At 41.8% G+C, this 18,095-nt stretch overlaps 1 protein-coding gene across 1 annotated transcript in view; it reads right to left on the bottom strand.

The window, feature by feature from the left end:
* The window catches only part of MAPK8IP2 (mitogen-activated protein kinase 8 interacting protein 2), an 84,849-nt gene that overhangs the window by 43,401 nt on the left and 23,353 nt on the right, over positions 1–18,095 (bottom strand). Inside the window, exon 2 of the mRNA XM_044283409.1 lies at positions 7,577–7,682. Within this exon, the coding sequence (XP_044139344.1) occupies positions 7,577–7,682 (106 nt within the window). The remainder of the gene's footprint in view (positions 1–7,576; positions 7,683–18,095) is intronic.

The raw sequence follows: 18,095 nt of genomic DNA, 5'->3' as shown, positions 1-18,095 counted from the left end.
CTGGGAAGTCTAGAAGTAGCAGATGAATAAAGTATTCTCGTAGTGATAAGAAATAGCTAGAAGATATGTGTACCAGGCTGATCATGGTCTCTCAGGGGGGATGGGTGGTCTTAGAGCGGAGAAGGGGGAGGGAGGGAAACGTTTCTGTAAGGGAGTTATTGTATTATTCTTTTCAAAAAGGAGCAGGAGGTAACTAAATGTGGAACATGTGACTGTGGTAACGAAGTCATCAATGTGCCGATTATTTTATTTTATCATGTACTGATTAATGAAGAAATTTAACAAGCTGATGTATGTATGTAACTGCTTCCATGTGCTCAAATAAAAATTATGTTTAAAAAAAAACAACTCCTTGAACAACACGGCCACCTTAAACTATCCTCCTATCTCTCATCCTACTCCCTTCTCGACCAGCTACAGTCTGGCTTCTGACCCAGTCAACCCACTGAAACCACCCTAATAAAAGTCACCACCAATCACATAACTGCCAAAGCCAAACAACTTTGTCCTCCTTTTCTGAGAACTCTCTACCTCAACCTGAACCTGAACTACCCTGGAAACCTTTAACCCTTTCTACCCTGGAGGTTTTTTCATTTTTGCGTTTTTGTTTTGCGCTCCCAGAGCCATAACTTTTTTTATTTTTCCATTCACATAGCCGTATGAGGGCTTATTTTTTTGTGGGACAAGTTGTATTTTTCAATGCCATATTAATATTGCTTATGATGTACTGGGAAACAGGAAAAAAATCCAAATGGGGTGGAACTGGAAAAAAAATTCCTCCGCAAGTTTTTTATTTACTACATTTGATGTGCAATAAAAGTGACTTTTATTCTACAGGTCTGTACGAATTTGGCGATACCTTATATGTATAGTTTTTCTCGCATTTTGATACTGATAAAATAATAAAAACCTTGGGGGAAAAATTTAGTTTTATTTTTTTGTCGCCATATTCTGACCCCTATAACTTTTTTGTAGTTATGTGTACAGGGCTCATTTTGTGGGAAATGAAGCAACCATTTATAAAAAAAAAATATTTTGGGGAAATGGCGGGTGATTTGAATTTTTATATTTTATTTATTTTTAAAAGCTATATCATTAGATTAGAGTCCATGAGAAATGTAGTAGTTTCCTATGTACAGACAGTGGCCAACCCCTTTAACAGCAATACGGCACAGTGGATATAAGTGTTTCATTAGGCATTTTGGCATAACTATTAGGAAAGAACTCATTAAGATACAGTGGATATAAAAAGTCTACACACCCCTGTTAAAATGTCAGGTTTCTGTGATGTAATGAGACAAAGATAAATCATTTCAGAACTTTTTCCACCTTTAATGTGACATATAAACTGTACAACTCAATTGAAAAACAAACTCAAATCTTTTAGGTAGAGGGAAGAAAAAATATTAAAATAAAATAATATGGTTGCATAAGTGTGCACACCTTTAAACTAATACTTTGTAGAAGCACCTTTTGATTTTATTACAGCACTCTGTCAGATTGCAAGGACATCTCCTGTGCGCAGTCCTCTTCAGATCACCCCACAGATTCAGGTGTGGGCTCTTGCTGGGTCATTTCTTCTGGTGAAGCCATTCCTTTGTTGATTTGGATGTATGCTTTGGGTCATTGCCATGCTGAAAGATGAAGTTCCTCTTCATGTTCAGCTTTCTAGCAGAAGCCTGAAGGTTTTGTGCCAATATTGACTGGTATTTAGAACTGTTCATAATTCCCTCTAGCTTAACTAAGGCCCCAGTTCCAGGTGAAGAAAAACAGCCCCAAAGCATGATGCTGCCACCACCATGCTTCACTGTGGGTATGGTGTTCTTTTGGTGATGTGCAGTGTTGTTTTTGGGCCAAACATATCTTTTGGAATTATGGCCAAAAAGTTCAACCTTGGTTTCATCAGACCATAACACCTTTTCCCAAATGCTTTCGGAAGACTTCAGATGTGTTTTTGCAAAATGTAGCCTGGCTTGGATGTTTTTCTTCATAAGAAAAGGCTTTCGTCTTGCCACTCTACCCCATAGCCCAGAAATATGAAGAATACTGGAGATTGTTGGCACATGTACCACACAGCCAATACTTGCCAGATATTCCTGCAGCTCATTTAATGTTGCTGTAGGCCTCTTGGTAGCCTCCCAGACCAATTTCCTTCGTCCAGTTCTTGGTATTGTCACTGTTGTGCCATATTTTCTCCACTTGATGATGACTGTCTTCACTGTGTTCTATGGTATATCTAATGCCTTGGAAATTCTTTTGTACCCTTCTCCTGACTGATACCTTTTAACAATGAGATCCCTCTGATGCTTTGGAAGCTCTCTGTGGGCCATGGCTTTTGCTGTGGGATGCGACTAAGAAAATTTCAGGAAAGACCAACTAGAGCAGCTGAACATTATTTGGGGTTAATCAGAGGCACTTTAAATTATGGCAGGTGTATGCTGACTCCTATTTAACATGATTTTAAATGTGATTGCTTAATTCTGAACACAGCTACATCCCCAGTTATAAGAGGGTGTGCACACTTATGCAACCACATTATATTAGTTTTTTTTTTTTTTTTCTTCCCTCCACCTAAAATATTTCAGTTTGTTTTCCAATTGAGTTGTACAGTTTATAGGTCACATTAAAGGTGGAAAAAGTTCTGAAATGATTTTCTTTGTCTCATTTTTTTTACAGCACAGAAACCTGACATTTCAACAGGGGTGTGTAGACTATTTATATCCACTGTATATGCACATTGCAACATAGTATCTGTAGAATTTCCATGCAGATATTTGTGCAGATTTCTAGGTGCACCAAAATTTGCATATGTTGAAATCAGCACTGAAAATATGCACAAACCATTGACACACTGCACACCACACCGTGTAGATGAGATTTTGAAAATGTCATCTACTTAGCTGGTGATGTATTATGCTGCATATTTCCATACAAAAATCTGAGCAGGAAATCTGCACGTAATGTGCATAGTGGCATCATCGTGGTGGAAAGCGGAGAAAAAATTCAAAATGGGTGGAATTATTTAAAAAAATACCATTCCGGCACAGTTTTATGGGTTTTGTTTTACATTTCCTATGCAGTAAAACCATCCTGTTACTTTTTATTCTCCAGGTCAGAACGACATATGTATACGGTAGAGTACAAAACCTTAAGACAGGAGCGTAGCTATAATTGATAATGCCCTGTAGCTAAATAAAATGGGGCCCTCACCACCTAGCGTAAGAAAAACAGCAGCATAAATAGCAATAATTAAAGTTATGGTATGTATAATCGCTATATTGTTATTGCCCACAAAAAGAGTCAAAAGAACATCTACTGTATCTATGTAATTATTGTAATCTACTTATATTTACGATTGCCATATTGATTGTGATGTCAATACCCTACTTTCATGTACTACCTCATTTTGTACTTGTAACCTATTGTATAATTGAATAAAAACCTATTGTTAAAAAAAAATAAAAAATGAGTCAAAAGAGTCTGAGGGGCGTGTCTGACTCTCAAAGGGATTGTCTCTACTTGCTGACTGCTGAGCTACGCTGTTTCCATAGCTCTCATGCACTATAATGGGACATACTGAAACAGCAAGCGCCGGAGTGCCCTGCAGTTTCCCGGCTGGCTGTGTCTCATCTCGCCTTAGTAACTCAAGATGAGACGACCCCTTTAACGAGGGGACCTTCAATGATGGATTTGACTAATCATGTTCATTTTTGTTCAGTGAATCTGAGGCCAGCTGACAACCCAAGCAGCTATCATAATGTAGAGGAAGCTGTTTAATTATGTATTCTAAGAGGTGTGGACAAGGGGGGAGCATCTAATGAATATTCATTAGTGACTATTTCAATTAAGGAATACAAGGGAATTTCAGGAGGATTACAGTATAAATTACTGAAAGAAAGCAGTTCAAAATGTATTTTTATCATTCAGACATGATTTGTACAAATACATGAAAAAAGTCTCTAGATGACGACTAAATAGAAGTACTACTACACTGAGAAAATCTGATTAAAATTATGACAGTGAATTTTCAGCCATAATACTCTCAAGTTCTTTAATCGCGTCTTGCAAAAGGCTGATTATGATAATCTACTCACATAAAAATGTATTCATGTTTCCTAAAGAAAGGAATCTTAGGCTGTGTAATTAATTTAAAAAAGCTATCTGGCCTGATAGAGTGCAACAATTAACACTAGATTCAAGAAAGTTACATTTAGGTGACCTTGACAAATGGCAGTTGCAGTGGCGGATTGGCCATAGACAGGGAAATTTTCCGGTGGGCCGATGCCCAGGGGGCCGCCTGAGCCCCCCTCTTTGCCGCTGACCAGGTACAAAATGAGCTCTCAGCGGTAATTAATACTTTGAGAATCAGAAACTCATGTACCCAGTCAGAGACCGCACATGTCCTCCTGAATTCAGCTGCTGTGGCTCACATCTCAGCTCCTAAGCCCCATACTCCATATCTTAATCAGACACAACCGGAGGAGGACAGAAAATGGCATCTAATGATGGCCACAACTGAAGGACAGTTTTTTGGGCAGTATATTGTGCTGCTCTGTGGTATATGTTTCTGATGGGACAGTATTTTGCGCTATGGTACTGCTGCCCCTGTCTATTTGTGTTGCACAGCCTTTTGTCAATTTGGATCAGTCCATTGCTGGGCAGTTGTATATAGTCTTAAATCAAACTGCAATGCAGGCATTGCCGACAAAATACACAGAACAGGTATTATCATGAGGAATTTCAAGAGGTATTCCCCATCTCAGACATGGGTGGCAGACCGCTAGATCCACGTTAAGGAGAGCACACTGCACATGCACATTATGTTTTCCATTAACTGCTTTGGAAATTCCAAAAATAGCCAAGCAAATTAGCTCAGCTATTTTCAGAAGTCCCATAGTGGTGAATAAAGCGCGCATCGCGCATGCACGGCCACGTTTCCATTCACTGTTGTGGGACTGCTGGAAATAGCTCCTTCATTTTGGGGGACCCATTCTGGAAAGAGAAGCAGGCCCCAGAGGTCATTGGTGGCATATCCTAGTGATATGGCACCAATGTTTGAAATTGGTATAACCCGTTAAAGGGGTTCCAGGAATTAAGAAAATAAAATTACTAAAAATACTTAAATATTACTTTATTATAAATATATTCCCAAATACTTTTCATTTGTTATAATGGCTCGTTTGGTCTGGGGAGCAATCATTAGGAGAAATATAATGGCTGCCGTCCTATTAGTACCCATAAAACCTGTCCTAATCACACAGGAGGACAAGTTACTTCACAACGCTGAGGTTAAGAGCTGCCTTACCCTCCTCTCTACTTGTCAGGGATTATAATCCTGAATACAGCTGGTAAGATCTTCAGCTGAATCTCTGTAGGAATGGAGCTGACATGAGAAGACATGAAGTACAGCGAAGAGGTGGGCATGTGGCTGATGAGCAGCAGCTCTTGTATGCAGTCTCCATTACCACAGCCCCACATTACTACAGTCTGTCCTGTCCATCCTCCCTGTACTTCATGTCTCCTCATGAACTCCATTCCCACAGAGATGCAACTACAGATTAGCTGTATTCAGGATCATAATTCCTGACAAGTAGACCAGAGAGGAGGACGAGGCAGCTTTTTACCTCAGTGTCCTGAAGTAACTTGTCCCCCTGTGTGATTAAGACAGATTCTGTGTGTACTAATAGGACGGCGGCCATTTTATTTCTCATAATGATTTCTCCCTAGACAAACAAGCCATTTTAACTAATGAAAGGTATTTGGGAATAATTAGAGATGAGCGAAGTTTGCAAAAATTCAATTCAGCTACTTTACCAAAGTTCATAAAGAAATTCGATTTGTGACAAATTACTAAGTCACAAATAACATTCCATTGTATGTAGCAGACCCAATGACGGGGAACAGCAATTGTGCCGCCGCCTTCATTGAACCCCTCAGATGCTGCATCCAACTCTGATCGCAGCATCTGACAGTCACATTAAGGCTTTTCAGGGGTTAATCAGGGTTTAAAAAATAATAATAATACATACCTCAATCATTTGCCATCTTGATTGAAGAAAACGTGCAAAATCTCTCGCACACTGGTGAGATGTAGTTACCAAGTCATTACCCTGGGCAGATGCAGTGACTTTATTACTGATGACGTCACCGCGCCTGGGCAGCATGAAGACATCACATGGAAGCGTGAGAGATTTTGTGAGTTTTCTTCAATCAAGATGGCGACAACAGCCTCTCCGCAAACAAATGGATGAGGTAAGTACAGTATGTATTTTTTTACTTTTTTACCGCCATTTCAGGAAAAATTTATTTGTTACCACGAAAGCACCAGGAAATTCAGCTTCATGGTGAATCAAGTTTTTCCTGAAATTCTGAGGTCAATTCGTTTTACTTTAATTTGATCAACACTATTTATAATAAAGTAATATTTCAGTATTTTCATTTTCTTTATTCCCAGAGAACCTCTTTGAGCTGAATTCTTAGGTGAAACTCACTTATGCTAGATTCACACTACATTGGAGATCTTCACTTATTGAATATGCTGTGTACACTTGGCCATACAGTACCTTGCAAAAGTATTCACTCCCCCCCCCCCCCGCCCCTGTTTCCTCTTAAACCACTCAAGTGTTGCTTTAGCAGTGTGTTTGTGGTCACTGTCCTGCTGGAAGGTGAACCTCCGTCCTAGCGTCAAATCACGCACAGAGTGGTACAGGTTGTTGCGCGACATTGGTGCAACAAAATGTTGCACGATAAATGTTGCAGTGTAGTTGTGCCCTATCTGTCGCGGGACTTATTGTCGCGCAACACATGTCGTCGTGTAGACCTAGCCTAATACCTGAACATCAGGTGATCCTACTACACCTTTATGAACATCACATGATCCTACACCTTTATATAATCATCTCACCTGAGCTGACTGAGTGGTCTGGCAGCAAATGAAACCAAGAATAGAAAGATTTTGCACTTAATTTTAGGACATTTAAATGAGATGATTTTAAAATCATGTGATACTTGAAGATTTAATTTTCATCTTGATGTGGAAACAGAAAATGCTTCCATCAAAGTCATTGCAAGCAGTACTTTTTTTTGTAAAAGTCACATATGCTACCTTCATTTTGTTTTGAGCATTTTTAACAGGGTCTGTGTGAGGCAGTGTATACTGAAAGAAAAGTCATTTACATCATTAGGGCAATCATAGTGCAGCATCCTATATTATGGCTAGAACTTTGTGGCTGGTTAACACATTCCGTTTTTGAAGCTTAAACCAGATGGAGATCCTAAGGACAGATACTTCCTCACTTTTACTTTAATCCACTCCTGGTTTTGGCTTCAAAAACCGCACCAGAAAACGAAACTTGTAACAGCCTACAGCGACCCCTTTTAGGATAAAAGCTGGCCCGCTTAGACTTGCGCCTGGCAGCTGTAGTGATAACATGGGTAGCAGGGTCAACCAGGGGGACAGCTTCTGTTTGTTATCAGCTCTCTGCACTAGCTCAAAGAGCGGCCCCCATATGATACCCAAATGTCCTAACAGGCCACGTGAGTGACAATATTGCTATATTACCATATTGTACATTACCTTGTCACAATGGTCTGAGTCATAGTTTAGTCCAATTCCACAGTCATCTGTAATTTCTGATAAATCTTCATCATCAAATTCCTCCAAACTGATGTCTTGTGATGGCCTAGTTACAAGAAGAGAGATGGCAACTTACTAAGAAGGGCAACAGACAATGATGATTTATTAGAATAAAATGCTGGCCACGGGAGGGCTGTGCGGCATTAAAGGGAACCTGTCAGGTCCGCTATGCTGCCCTCTCTAAGTGCAGAGACAGACGTCAGCAGATGTGGATTTATGGAGTAGTTGTTAAGAAGGTCCAGGTTATGCTCTGCTGGGTTCTGCAGCAGCAAGGAGTCCGATCATATTGGGAAGATACAGTCCTCCCCTCCGCTGATTGACAGGTTTCTCTGCTTTACTGATGTTATAGAGAAACCTGTCAATCAGCTGGAGGACAGGAGGAGCCTGCAGCTCATTGGACGCCTCGCTGGCGACAAGTTCCAAAAAAACACTATATAAATCCACATACGTAGTTTTTCAGAATCTACATGTTAATTATGTTGCCATCAGAGAGGGCAGAAAAGGGGACCTGACAAGTTCCCTTTAAGCGCATTACACATAATATATTTACAGGTTTTCCTTCAGCATCACCAGATTTTTCTACATTTAGAAACACAATCCATTTCATCCTGATGTGCTAGCTCTGCATTCCTTCCTATAAAAGCCTGTCAATGCAAATGTGAATGGCTGGTCCTTCACTAATGGATGTGTCTAGTGCTTGCCTTCAGGGTAATCATTTATGGCTTTCCGCGCTAGTGTAGAAAGCAGGAGATGAAAAAGTGTGGTCAAACCATTGAATGGAATCTGTCAGCAGTTTTTTGCTGCCCTAACTGGGGGCAGCATAAACTAGTGACAGATCCCCTTAGCAAAGCTCTGGGTCACTTAAGGTGGATTTATCCAGGGCGATACTCAGGCAGATTATTGTGAACGGACGTTCCCAGCAATCTGCCCATCTAAAGATGCAGCGGGTCAACCAATGAATAAGAAAAGCGCTTGTTCATCAGGTGAAATGATCGTTAGTGCTTGCAAGTTAATGATCATTTCTGGGCAGCAGACTGTGTTGTCTAAACAGTGATCTTCTGCCCAGAAACAATGCCGCTGAGGACGAACAATGAAATTAGCGATCACTCCTCCCCATACTGTGGAGGAGATCGCTGCATGTAAATGCAGCGCTTCACCCCCACTAAATGAGCAGACTGTCGGGAAGGAACGCTTCTAGTCACCACATCCACCAAACCATTTTGCTAAAATCTTGGACTAAACAGTTCTTGTGCTTGACCGAGACAACAGGTTTTATTGAACATTTTTGGAATTTGAATATAAATCATACATAAAGGCATATCTTTATCCTTATATAAACCTGATGTTTTTAATACTGGAGGGGGGGGGGTGCATGCGCCACCAATGATAATTAACTTTGAATACAGGTACAGGAGGCGGGTGCAGCAGAATCACATAGCCGGCACCCGACCTCTGACAGGGAGCTGCGATCAGCGGCAGTTAACCCCTCAGGTGCGGCAGAGGTCGAGTGTCGGCTATGTGATTCTGCGCACCCGCCTCCTGTATCTGTATCAAAGGTTAATTATCATTGGTGGCTCAGTTCAGTTCTCCCCTGTGCTTCTGAGGGAACATGGAGTGCGCTGAGAGCAGCACGCTCTGTGTTCCTCGATACTAGGCAGGGACAGGGTGATATTTAAAGGGACCGCGACTGCCGGAGTGGCCCCCTAAGAAACAGTGGGCCCCGGCATTCGCCTGGGTATTCCGGGTGCTGATGCCGGCCCTGGTCCCAGGACAACAAATTATGCATTATGTAAAGAAGGTAGTGAATATATTAGCACCAATTTAATGTTTAAATACAATAATATGATTGCTAGATTTCTATAGGAAAATTATGTAAATCAGCAGGGAGAACCAGGTCCCTATGAATATCAGAACTCCTTGGCTATCTGTATTGCTACACACGGGTTATGGCTTATGGCTTTTATCTGATTTCCTCTCAGTTGACCTTACATGTCCAGTACTGATGAGAAGAAGCCTTTTCTACTGTGTACCACCTGTGTACAAGAGGATGCAGACGGCTGGATAGAGTTACTGAGCATGTGCTTCCAAGGGAAAAAAATGTGGATGTGCAGGATAAAAAAAAAAGCGTGCTTTCTTTCAGAACCACACCAGTCCATACTGTAAGTGTCATGTCTGATATGCAGCTCAGCTTCATTAAAGTCAATGGCAACAGGAATGTAATACCGCACACAACCTGTGGACAGCGCTGTTAGGCTGTGCTCAGACCTGAGCGTTTTACAGCGCGTTCCTACGCGCTGTAAAACGCTCAACAGGCAAGAACCAATGATTCCCTATGGGAATGGTTCTCACCTGAGCGTTTTACAGCGCATACAATCGCGCTGTAAAACGCCCGACGCCCAAAGAAGTACAGGAGCTTCTTTGGGGCGTCTTGTCGCGCGTTCCCGTACATAGACTTCCGGGAATGCGCGACAATGGGCGTTCGCTTGTCTCTGCATGCGCGATTGCAAACGCCGGTACAATCGCGCATACAGAGCGCGACATCCCGAACGTTCAGGTCTGAACCCAGCGTAAGAAGCCACGCTGTCCCAATCCTGAACAAGCTCTTTAACAGTCCACACTGAGATTTAACACCTACCTGAAAACGTGCTTTCTGATTGTCAGAGAGGCAAAATTTAGCCATGACAAGATGTTACGGTAATCTATGCATTTTAGGAACATTACCCTTAAACATTCTACATAAATGAACATGTATTTCTAAAAACTTAGTGACGAAATATAGGGATTGTTCCAACAGAAAATGCCCTACTGTTTACAAACACATTTATAGAGAATTTTACTGATGTTATATAAAATTTTCCATGTCTCTACCTATATAAAAAAAAATAATCCTAAATTTCTGCAGGTTTCTTATGGCCACTAAGCATAATAATAGGCTCCACTTCTTGTTCTGTCCTGTACTGGTCACCATTCACAATATGTGATATCACAGCTTATCAGCTCCCTCCTGACCTCTGCACAGAGCAAGCCTCTCCCATAGAAATCAATGAGATCCCGTCCAGACCAGTGTCTATGGCCCATGGGGCTGACGGAAAGCTATTTTCTTAATGCTTTGTAAATGCTGTTAAAGGACACCTGTCAGCAGATTTGTAGCTATGACACTGGCTGACCTGTTACATGTGCGCTTGGCAGCTGAAGCCATCTGTGTTGGTCCCGTGTTCATATGTGCCCGGATTTCTGAGAAGAATGATGTTTTAAGATATGCAAATGAGCCTCTGGGAGCAATGGGCTCAGCTGTCTCTGCAATGGCAACTCCCCCATTGCTCCTAGAGGCTCATTTGCATATATTAGAATATCATTTTTCTCAGCAATGCGGTCACATATGAACATGGGACCAGCACAGATGCCTTCAGCTGCCAAATGCACATGTAACAGGTCAGACAGTTTCATAGGTACAAATCTGCTGACAGATGCCCTTTAAGAACTGCTCAGGCAAGATGGCCGCTCTCATAATCATGTCCAGGATATAGAATAAAAACTGTACAATCATAAATACAAGGATATGTGTCATGATCTGGTTTTAACTAGCAGAATACAATACAGGTGACATATTCCCTTAAAATACTGAGAGGGAATTTGAAGCACATGGGATCCTGAACACTGTCTCCTTCAGCAGGTGGATTTTCCAGATTTCCATGGCGGTGAGTATCAGACATGCACTGACGGATCTTTCGTGCGCCATGACACGTTTGTGGTAGCTATATGTGAAGTACAGGTGTGGCCCATGCTCATGCAGTTATGGAGGCTGTAATAGCACCCTTAGATTTACACACAGGGCTCCTTGTTTTACCACAAAAGATGTGTTTCTTCAAACATGGGGACTAATTACAGTCATTAGCAAGCCTGTCTGTATAATGTTGTGACTACAGCACGTAGTCAGAAACAACTGCAAGAGTACAATGCAATCTTCCCACAGCTGTAAATCTAACATAGCCCTTTTACGTATCTGGCATCTTAACCCACTCAGTCAGAGACCGGGAGTAGATGTCTGAGAGCTATTTTCCGACAACCAAATTACCACTATTCAGGGGGCCGTTTTTGTCCCCTAGTCGCCATGGAGCACCCCTCCTCCCTGTCCTCATGTGTACCGTCATGCTTTATTTCACGTATGCCTCTACTGTGAGAAACATAACCTGCTAAGAATGAGGAAATGTTTATTTGTCCACCAGGGATGTGACAGACAGACAGACATCCCTTTTTAAAGGGAACCTCTCCGCAGGACCATGCGTCCATAACAATGGGCTCTATGAAATAGTGGCAGGTTAGCTTATTACAGAGACCTACGTCTTAGGTGGAGACCAGTCAACGAAGCTTAGCTGGGTGGAGAGAAGGCATTGGGCCGCCACCCAGTGACATTTCTCAACACTTTTTACAGCTATATTTTCTCGGAAAAACCACTATTCCATGGTCGTGCCTCTGCCGGAACTCCGCCCCACCCCCATTATAGTCAATGACGGAGCAGCAGTCCGGGGGCACACGTTCACTAGCGGCAGGACGGATCCGACAGGCTGTTCACCCGACGGAACGGTCTGCCGGAGGTCTGTGCCGCTAGTGTGAAAGTAGCCTTAATACATAACAACATAGCATAGCCTGAACCTCTCCAGAGACACATCTAAACACATTTTATACCACAAATATGCTATATTAATCACTAGTAATACAGTATATGGGGGTACATTTGTTCCTGGTAGGAATAAAGCAACTCTCCCTAAAGCTTCATTTACTCCTATGAAACCCTTTAGAATGTCTCAGAAATGTTTCTGTAAACCTGCAGAAAGGAGTGTAACATACTAGATATATTAACTGTGCTTTTTAACATGTACTAGTCACAGAGAACCAGACAGAATATCATCATCTAATATCTATAATGGGCTTCCTGGAATCACGGACATACTGTCTGAATTACTTCCACTACACTGCACTCACCATACACCATAGGTCTTCATCTCTACTCTTCACAGGCTTATTGATAACAATAAGGTAATAAAGCTAGAAGATCATAAAAGACTCAACTGATGTGGTCATTAACTGTCAGCCGGACGGCAGGGAGTCGGAAAAGGGGACTAATGTAAAGAAGAGTTGATGAGGAGGAAGTGCTTTTGAGAACATTACTTGCTATGGAGGGCAATCACAGCTGGAGTGTATACAAAGGGGAGTCTCCAACACTTCTGCTAAGTGCCTTAATGTTCTTGCTGTCCTTTTCCACCAACTGCCTTAAAGTCCCTTCTGACTCCACTAACCAGGTGCCTCACTGTCCCTGCTGACCCCCTCCCATCATGTGTCTTAATGTTCTTGCTGCCCAATCCCATTAGTTTCCTAACATATCCCTGCTATCCCCCCGCCCCCTCGTCCCAGGTGCTTAATTTTTCCTGTTGCCTCCCTTCCTCCCCTGCTGACACCCCAGCCAAAACACACACAGGTAGATACAAAAACTGTGGGGGATAGACTCCCCAGGAGAAGTAGTCATGGAAGTCTGGACTGGAGAAAGAAGAAAATATTTATAAAATGGCTCCAAAGAGAGATTAAGCCTGTGAAATGGCTCCAAAGAGAGAAATGGCTCCAAAGAGAGATTAAGCCAGTTTATTCTGTCTCCAACTGCTTTGAATTGGTATTGGATTCCCCAGTCCAGCCAGTACTAAGTGTAGCCCTGGTACCATATGTGCTAAACTAGGCTTCATCTATGTGCTAAACTTAGCTGCAGTACATCTCTCATTACTGTGCATGATTCTGATACTGTATCTATCTACTACGCTTGGTTTTAGTACTCTTTATGTACTATGCTTGATTATGGAACTGTATCTACTGAACTTGGTTGTGACATATTTATGTGCTGAGCTTGGTTCTGATACTGTATCTCTGCATTGACCTTAGTTCTATTGCTGTATCTATGCACTATGTTTTGTTCTGGTACCAAATGAGTAACACGTATTCTACACATTTACATAAGCATTAAAAGGGATCAGCGCTGTCCATTTGATAGCGGCTTTGCTTGGTATTGCAGTTAAGCCCCATTCCCTTAAATGGGGCTGAGCTGTGCCTAAGCCATTTGACCAATTAATATGACGTCATATGGCCCAGAGGAAGCTGCAAGTGCCACTAACTTCTCAATATAAGTCCTGGAAGACTCCTTTAATATTATTCTGTTCTAAGAATTTATCTAAGCCTTTTTTTAAATCATCAACTGTTCCTGCCATTACCAAATCTTGAAGTGACTATTCCACAGGTTCACAGCCACTGGAGACTGAAACATTTTCTTCTCCAGATGGAGGCAGTGCTCCTTTGTCTTTTGATGGGATTTTACATAGAACAGATTTTCAAATATTTTGTTGTAAGGACCATTTATATGGGCTAATCATGTTCCCCCATCGACACCTTTTTTCATACATTTTCCAACTCCAGGGCATAATGTCACAGGTTAAGGGGAAGGGAAAACACCAAATACACACCACAACGAATAGACAACAATCTAGGCCTCAAAAGCTAAGGAAGAGGGATGTGACCTCCTAGTAATCCCTAGGCCTTTACCTAACTCCTGCCAGTATGAGCAGATCCTGATGGTGGAAATACTCATACGCCGGATACCTAAATCTCTACTAAAACTGACGAGCCCTAGGATAGGTAGCAGGGGATGAGACTGCTGGTTCCTTCCAGAATGAAGGATCCTGCGTCTCCCTGAGGCCTAGAAAACAACACACACCAGATAATAAGAAACAGCAAAGGCAACAAGTACTTAGCTTAGAGATGTATGGAGAAGCAGGAGCTCCAAGACAAACCAGCACTAGCAACTCCAAGCAGAAACTATCAACCGCATGGTCAGCAGTGTGAGGCGGATCTAAATAGAGCCTCATCACTGATAACGAGCGGCACCTGAGGAGAGGGGAGATCCTGCCAAACAACAACATACATATAGGAAAACAGAGAGACCTATCAGATAGCCTCACATGCAGCAAGTCTATCCGATCTTCTCACCTCTCTCACAGGAGGGACCGTGACACATATTTTCTAAGAACTGATGCCCAGAACTAAACTGCATATTCCACATGAGGTCGCAACAATGCTCTGTAAAGTGCTAATATTACATCCCTGTCCCATGAATTCATGCCTCTTTTAATACCTGACAGTAGCTAGCCTCAGGCTACTTTCACACTAGCGTTTCTATTTTCAGATATTGAGATCCCTCATAGGGTCTCAATACCGGAAAGAAACGCTTCCCCATTCATTGTCAAAGGAGACAAAATGTAACTGAACAGAACAGAATGCTCAAAAATGAATTCCGTTCCAAACCGCAGCATGCGTCATGACCCACAATGCAAGATCCGTTTTCTCTGACACAATAGAAAACGGATCCCTCCTCCACTGACTTTTAATGGAGTTCATGATGGATCCATCTTGGGTATGTTAAAGATAATACAACTGGATCCGTTCACAACGGATGCAGATAGTTGTATTATCAGTAGCGGAAGCATTTTTGCTGAACCCTGCCGGATCCAGCAAAAACGCTAGTGTGAAAGTAGCCTTAGAAGCAGCTGATTGACATTGCATTCTGTTATTTAGTCTATGATCTACAAGGACACCCAAATCCTTCTCTACAAGTGACTCCCCAGTGTTACTTCCCCTAGGACATACAGTATGATGCATGCAGATTATTCGTTCCCAGATGCATAACTTTACATTCATCCACAATGAGCCTTATTTGCCAAGTGGATGGCCGAATACTCAGTGTCCAAGTCAGCTTGTAGTTTAGGGAGATCTTGTTAACTCTGTAATACTGTGACACTGTATAGCGTGGCAAAAAGTGGGAGAATAGCCACACACAATTTAAAGGATTATACCATCTCACACATAGGTGGCATATCGCTAGGATATGCCATCAATGTCGGTATAGGAGCAGGTTCCACCTCTGGGATCCTCTCCTATCTCCAGAACATTCAAGGAAGAGTCCCAGCAGTCGTGTCTTCAATCAATCAATCGGATATTTATTTCAACAAAGAAATGTCCACAATCCTGGACGCGTTTCGGCTAGCATGCCTTCATCAACAGGTACAGGTATACATAATGACCTAGTTTATATAAGAGAATATACTCCTCCCCTTATGAGAACCTCACCTACTCCCATTATCCACACAGATGATGGGAGGGCTCCATGATTAACAAAGAAACACCCATCATTAACACTATAAGTGGGTCTGTGTCTCAGACTGAGTTTCACAATCACATATATATAAAGAAACAATTCAAAACATATGCATGTATTTATAGATACTTCTATGTCATATGTTGCCAGGTATTAGATCCCTCACCGAATATTAGAAGTCTGAAAAATAAAAATAAAAATATAAGTATAATGTTAACTTACTAAATATGCATAATCTCATAATCCCTATTGAGGCCTCTGGGATGTAAGGTATCCAACGTATGGATCCAATACGCCTCTCTGCGCAACAGCAACTTCTTCAGATCACCTTCTCTCCTAGGTCTTTTGACCTGTTCCAATATTTGAAACCACAGTTGCTTATGATGAATCGCTGTATTTTTATCATTTTCCTAAAGTTGATCTTAACCTTTTATTGAGTGCAGATAATGTTTTCTTGATTTGTAGTAAATATATCAGAGAGCATCTCTCAGATTAGCTACTGAGTGTCCTTTAGTGACCACTGATACTGTTTTACTAGGACACAAAGATTTCAGAGGAGCTCCCCCTCTATGCCAGAATGGAGGGTCACTCTGGAGGAGCATTCATCTAAATGACCTGTATGTAATGCCACATTTCTCCTACATTATCTGCTGCTGCCGGGGAAATGTATAGCTTGACTGCTCCCAGGGACAACATACATAACAAAACTACAGAAGCATCTACTCGCATCTTTAAACACAGCATAAAAATAAGGCCTCATGCACACGGCCGTGCCGTTTTTTGCGGTCTGCCGGCAATGTAAATGCCTATTCTTGTCCGCAAAGCACGGACAAGAATAGGACATGTAATATTTTTTTAACGGGGCCGCGGAACGGAGCCACGGATGCGGACAGCACACGGAGTGCTGTCCGCATCTTTTGCGGCCCCATTGAAGTGAATGGGTCCACATCCGAGCCGCCAAAACGGCAGCTCGGATGCGGACCCAAACAACGGGCGTGTGCAGGAGGCCTAAGGATAACAACTCCTTTAATTCTAGGTTTTTTTGATTACTGGTTTTCAAAGCATATGGTCTCAAGTCAAACGATTAAGACTTAATCCCACATGCATTTACACAGAAACATGAAGCCAACAAAACCTGAAATTATCTAGAATCCTGTGGTAAGAAAAAAAGAAAGTCCCTGGGATTATATTAGATAACAGATAGGAAGTGACCAGAAATGAACAGATGTTTGACAATTCATTGTGTGTCGGCTAATTACCCTAATTACACTTCTTTTGAGGGTACAATACTTTTGACCCAAATTCCTCATTCCTGGAATGTGCTTATTTAGAAATGAAAAAACAGATTTTCAGTATTAAACAGGACCGGAGGCTCTCCTATAAAGTGGATTTTAGTAAATACTTACATTTCTGAAAAATAACAATTCTGGAGTATTTTTATTTTTTTCATTTTAGTGTCATCATTTCCCTTGTCAATAGTTTGCGTACCTACACACTGTAAAGGTGGATTTACACAAGCCAATTCGACAATCTGTCCATGTTAATGTGCTGCCAATCACCCGATGACTGAGCGAAACGCTCGATCATCGGGTGATCCTGTCACACGTGCAGGCACATCAATCATCATTTCTGAGCCTTCCTCAGACATATGTCTAAAGTAAGGCTCGTCAAGCCAAAACGAGCCACATAACTAAGATAATATGGCAATAAATAACACAATTTATCATCGACAAGTGAGTCCCAGTCTTTCCTTCACATGTATGTGGAGTGCCTTGACGTGAACACCACATTCAATATATACCGGAGTGCCGACTTATGCACACGATCTGATAAATGGATCACTGTGTTTCCTTGGAGGTAACCATGGTTAACAGATGAAGACAATGATTTCAAGAACCAACTCCTTTTTAAGCAACTAGTCTGCTCATCTAAGTCAGCCAGCATGATAGAGTCATCTCAGCTGCCTTGTCCTCATTAACACTTTCTCCAGAGCTAATGAGAAGATCACTGAAATTGTGTTAGCAGGTCATTTTGTGGAAGGGCTGAAATGCGGTGGAAATTGGGTTTTTGTAATTAAGTTAATTTCATGGCAAGGAATGACTTTGCAATTAATTACAATTTATCTGATCACTCTTTATAACAATCTAGAGCAGTGATGGCGAACCTATGGCACGGGTGCCAGAGGTGGCACTCAGAGCCTTCTCTGTGGGCACCCACACCCTGGAAAAAGTCTATGCTGTACCAATATGCCTTAGACTTCTCCTGTCA

This window comes from Bufo gargarizans, chromosome 2 (genome assembly GCF_014858855.1).
Source record: "Bufo gargarizans isolate SCDJY-AF-19 chromosome 2, ASM1485885v1, whole genome shotgun sequence".
NCBI classification, from domain to species: Eukaryota; Metazoa; Chordata; class Amphibia; order Anura; family Bufonidae; genus Bufo; species Bufo gargarizans.
This window is presented reverse-complemented; position numbering and strand designations above follow the sequence as displayed.